Consider the following 5,465-nt stretch of genomic DNA (forward strand, 5'->3'; position numbering starts at 1 on the left):
CCCACAAAACCCAAATTCCCTCGAAAAAGAAAAAACTAACCTTGAAAAAGTTGTAGGTAACACACTGCTGCACTGGTAATTGTGCATATTCCATGCAGATATTACAAAGTAAAGTACTAGGATTGAAACTTAAACCAATTTGTTTGATCTTTTTCTTTTTCTACTATTTAATTAAAAAAAATAGTGATATCTTATTATATTTGAAAATAATTTAATTTTAAATTTTCATTTTACACTAAATGACATGACTATTTAAAATATTTCAAAAGATTTGAAAAGAAATAGTGCAAAATCAAAGTACGTTACATAAATTAAAACTAATAAGAGAGTAGAAGGGAGCTTGATAAAATTTTAAAAAATAAATAAAAAACAAGGGAGTAGTACCATATATTACTGCATTATATTACAACTAAGATATTTCTAGTAAAATTTGTCCACTTAGAGTCTAGTACACAAAAATGTAAAACAAAAAGGAGGGGTGTCAAAAAAAAATTCCTCATTTTGCATTAAACTCACCTTTGCAAGACTACCAACAAACTGTATTAGGTGTTTATACTAAATTATACTCCATAATTATGAAACATGGTTATTACTAAACCATATACTAATTCTCTATCAAATTAATCATGAAGTGACCTGCAATCAGATAAAATATGTGAATAGTTTTCATTATTTCCTCCAAACATACTTATAACTTCTTATGATGAGTCGGTGTTAATTTCAAGTGATAATAATTGTATTTTTGTATCATTTATACAGAAGTACAGACTTCACACGAGAAGGCCAAGTCCAAGCCCACAAGTAGCAACATCAGCACCTCACCTGGTGGTGTTAGGTGGCATATGGGTCCCACCAGAGTACGCAGCCGCCGCTGCACACGGCGGTGCACCACCTGCAGCCACCCTATATGGAGCACATCCAACTAGCCATGCACCTTCACCACACTACATTGCAGCCCCGCATGGAACAATGGCTCAAGAATTTTACACTACTACTGCACCACAACCTTTACAATCGCTCCACCACCTCCAGCACCACCACCAGCATCAGCAGTTGTACCATCACGGCGGCCAAATGTACAAGCCACCCTCAAACTCACATACTCAAAGCTCGCCAGAACCCGAATCCCGAGGAACCGGTCACGGTGGTGACAGGTCGGAGAGTATTGAAGATGGAAAGTCAGAGAGCAGTAGCTAAGAAGAATTTCTACGTAACAATTTTCTGTGATTAAATTTAGTTTAGTGTTAACTAATTAAGAGTTAGCTTAGATTAATTATTAGAAGGTTCTTGTTGTTGAAAGAACTGGGAAAAATAAGGTGCATCTTCCTGTTTTATGTTACACGAACGCAAGGGTAAAAAGGGCATAATGAAAAAAGGTAGTGTTTGTTTTTCTTTGAGATTCCATTGTATGCTTTTGATAATATCCTAATTGGATAAAGTTTGAAAATCAGATTTATTTGGTTTCTTGGCGTTTTGAGGGTCTTTCTTGCTAATTTTGGCTTTTGCTCAGTTGACGGATTTGACCTTACTTATTGATAAAAAGCATAAATTCTTCTTCGGGGCTTTACACAAATAACTGGTAAAAATAGCACGGACTAGTCAGTTTTCGGACTGGTCATTCAAAAATAGCCAGCATTTGCAAAGTTATTGAAAAATAGCCATAATTTTGCTGCAACACGGAAAGTTCCAGCATAATATACTGGTGATCGGTGCACCTGTGTATGAGCTTCCAGCATATTATGCTGGAACTCTAACACGCGAAAAGTTCCAACATAATATACTGGAGATTGAAGCACCTGTGTATGAATTTCCAGCATATCATGCTGGACCGATATATTATACTGGAACTTCAGTATACTATGCTGGAAGTCCAGTATACTTATGCTGGAACTCCAGTATAATATACTAGAATTATACTGGAATTCAGTATATTATACTGGAGTATTTTCCGGATTTTGAATAGTGTTTTCGTTCAGATTATCTTTACATGAAAAGTGGCTAAATTTCAATTACTTTTGAACTGTGGCTATTTTTTGATGACTACTTATAAATCTGGCTATTTTTGAATTTCTTCCCAATAACTGGTCCGATTTAGTGTTTATACATATATATTTTTTTGGTAATTATAAAAATTTTATAACCAAGGGAAAAGTATTTACAAACAAGACTGCAAAAACCTCTAAAACTGGACAAAAGGCCCCAGCTTTAGTATCAGTGCACTACACTAACCAGACTCCTATTTCACCTTCATCTATCCGCTAGAAACTAAGGCTAATAGTTCACTTTCTCCAACTACTTAGCAATTCTTGGCCATCTACTTCCTCTAGAATATCTTGCACAATTTGCTTGATGAGATTATCAGCACTCCTCGCCTTCTTTTGAAAAACTCTAAGATTTCTCTCTTGCCAAATGTCGATGTGGGAGGCCCAAGGTCCAATTAACATGGTATCTGTGACGACCCAAAGGGTCATCACCTGTATTCCTACTCCCTCTGTACTTCTCAGGCCGTTTGAGAAAAATTGTTAAATCTTGGTATTTAATTGATTAAGTTTGACTTCAGTCAACGTTTTGGGCAAACGGACCCGGACCCGTGATTTGACGGTCCCGGAGGGTCCGTAGGAAAATGTAGGACTTGGGCATATGCCCGGAATCAAATTCCGAGGTCCCAAGCCCGAGAAATAAATTTTTGTGTGAAATTGTTTTCTGAAAATAATTAAGGAAATTGGAAATGAAATTTGATTAAAAGACTGTGGTATCGGGCTCGTATTTTGGTTCCGACGCCCGGTACAAGTCTTATATACAGCTTAAGTACTTTCTGTAAAGTTTGGTTGAATTTGGACGTCGTTTGACATGTTTTGGACTAAAAACTCTAAACTTGATGTTTTATGAAAATTGGAAGGAAATCCTAGGTCTTGAGGCCTAATTTGATGATTATGATGTTGTTTGGGCGATTTGATCACACGGATGAGTCCATAGGATGTTTTTGAGTTTATATGTATGTTCGGTTTGGAGCCCCGAGGGCTCGGGTGAGTTTTGAGTAGGTCCCGGGAGATCTTAGGCTAGAAATATCAGATGGTTGCAGGTTCAGGTGTTGCAGGCCCTCAGCGCGGCCGCGGTCATTTTTGCGCGGTCCGCGTGGCTAGGTTCAGAGGGCCAGTGAGTTCTAGGCCAACCAGCGCGGCCGTGCACCAAATCAGTGTGGTCCGCGCTGGGTAGGTGTAGAGAGTCATTTTTCTTCCCTTCCTCGGCGCGGCCGCGGTGCATTTTTGTGCGGTCCGCGCCAGTCTTCAGCACAGTATATAAAGTCGGGATTTTCAGTCATTTTTCACTTTTTCAAAATCCAAAACATAAGAGGCGATTTTCCAAACGATTCCACTTCTTCAAAACGATTGGTAAGTGTTTTCTAACTGATTTTCTTTACTCCTTAACATCCTTAAACATAATTTCAACTTCAAAACAAAGATTTTAAAGGGGAACTTGGAAATTTTGGATAGAACCTATGTTTTCTAAAATTGAGGGTTTTGGACCTCAATTCGGGGTCCGATTCCAAAATAACTTACATATTTGAGTTCATGGAGGAATGGGTAAACGGGTTTTGGTTCGAACCTCGGGTTTTGACCATGTGGGCCCGGGGGCATTTTTGGCCTTTTGGGGTAAATTGATGAAAAAGCTATAATTAGTCATTGGGTTTGATTTGTTTAGCTCACATTGATATCATGAAGTCCTTATTGCATAGATTTGGTCGAGTTGGAGCCGAATTCGAGAGGGAAAGCGGTCGTTGAGGATTGTATTGGCCGTGGAAGTTGAGGTAAGTGTTTGGTTTAACCCTAGCTTGAGGGAATATGAGTCGAGTCTTGTTTGCTAATTGCTAAATGATCGAGTACGATGTATAGGCATGGTGACGAGTTCCTATACATTGGGGTCTAGCATGACCGTGAGTCCTTATATGTGAGTTGTTTGGATATTGTTATGCCTTCCATGTTATTAATGGCTTCTATACGTGGTAAACACCTTGTGAAAGATATTGTGATTGTAGAACTTCGTGGAGCATTGGCTCGGTCTGAAATACAAATGGTGAGGGTATGTGAAATGAGAAATGCCTTAGAGCTTGACATGAGTGCTAATGAGAGTTAGGATATGGAAATGAAAGAAAAAGAGAAATAACGATTTACTCTTGCATGGTTGTTATTGGTTGTTTGTGTACCCTTGTTGGGATTTCTTTCCAAATACTTGTTTACTCCCTTGCCCTTTATTTGTGACTGTTGCTTGGGCAAGGTTGAGAGGTATACATTACGGATCGGGTTGCGCGCCGCAACAATGTTATATGTGGATCGGGTTGCACGCCGCAACAGTGATAATCGTGGATCGGGTTGCACGCCGCAATAATGTTATATGTGGATCGGGTTGCACGCCGCAACAGTGATAATTGTGGATCGGGTTGCACGCTGCAACACTGATAATTGTGGATCGGGTTGCACGCCGCAACAGTGTTGAAATGTATTAGGGTCGGGTTGCGCGCCGCAACAGTTATTGGTGCAAAATGTGTTTAGTGTCGGTATTAGTTTCTTGTTCGCCTTAAATTTTAAATTGCACCTAGATTGATTACTTTGGATTTACTGTTATCTCCCCACAGCATGTTTCCCCTCCCATACTGTTAGTTGTTTTGTACTTCGATTTCTGCTGTATATTTATAATTGCACAGGTTATGTGAGGTCCAGTCTAGCCTCGTCACTACTTCACCGGGGTTAGGCTAGGCACTTACCAGCACATGGGGTCGGTTGTGCTGATGCTACACTCTGTGCATTTTTGCACAGGTCCAGGTATTGAGCAGCAGCAACAGCATTAGCTCGGGGGCGAACCTTTAGTCCAGAGAGACCCGAGGTAGCTTGCAGGCGTCCGCAGGCCCGGCGTCTCCCTTCTATCTTTACAATTGGCTGTCATCTCATTGTACCCGAGATAACAGATTGTGTTTTGTTTCAGACTTTGTATGTAGTACTCCTTAGATGTTCATGAGTATGTGACTCCAGTCCCGGGGTAGAGATATATGTGATGGAACTTCTGTATTATTGATCATCTATCTACATTTAAGTCTTTCGCTTATGCTTTTAATTCCGTCGCCTTTATTTAATGCCGTTAACTGTTAAAAAGGAACATGTGTTTAAGGAATTTGTTAATTAAGTTGGCTTGCCTAGCTCCGTTAGTAGGCGCCATCACGACTCCCGATGGTGGGAAATCCGGGTCGTGACAAGTTGGTATCAGAGCCCTAGGTTACATAGGTCTCACAACTCACGGACAAGCTTAGTAGAGTCTTAGGAATCGGTACGGAGACGTCTGTACTTATCACCCAGAGGCTGCCAAGTTAGGAAAAAATCTCTCCTTTGTTCTTTCTTGTCGTGCGGTTTGGTTTCTCAATGCTAATTGGACTTCTACTCTGTTTCCTCGCAGAATGGCGAGTACACGCGCTT

General features: G+C 40.1%; 1 protein-coding gene across 1 annotated transcript in view; it reads left to right on the forward strand.

Moving 5' to 3' along the window:
- Positions 1-1,471, forward strand: part of LOC109226514 (myb family transcription factor EFM) — a 3,913-nt gene extending 2,442 nt beyond the window's left edge. The window contains exon 4 of the mRNA XM_019391292.1: positions 760-1,471. Within this exon, the coding sequence (XP_019246837.1) occupies positions 760-1,197 (438 nt within the window). The 3' untranslated portion in view covers positions 1,198-1,471. The remainder of the gene's footprint in view (positions 1-759) is intronic.

This window comes from Nicotiana attenuata, chromosome 6, assembly GCF_001879085.1.
Source record: "Nicotiana attenuata strain UT chromosome 6, NIATTr2, whole genome shotgun sequence".
NCBI classification, from domain to species: domain Eukaryota; kingdom Viridiplantae; phylum Streptophyta; class Magnoliopsida; order Solanales; family Solanaceae; genus Nicotiana; species Nicotiana attenuata.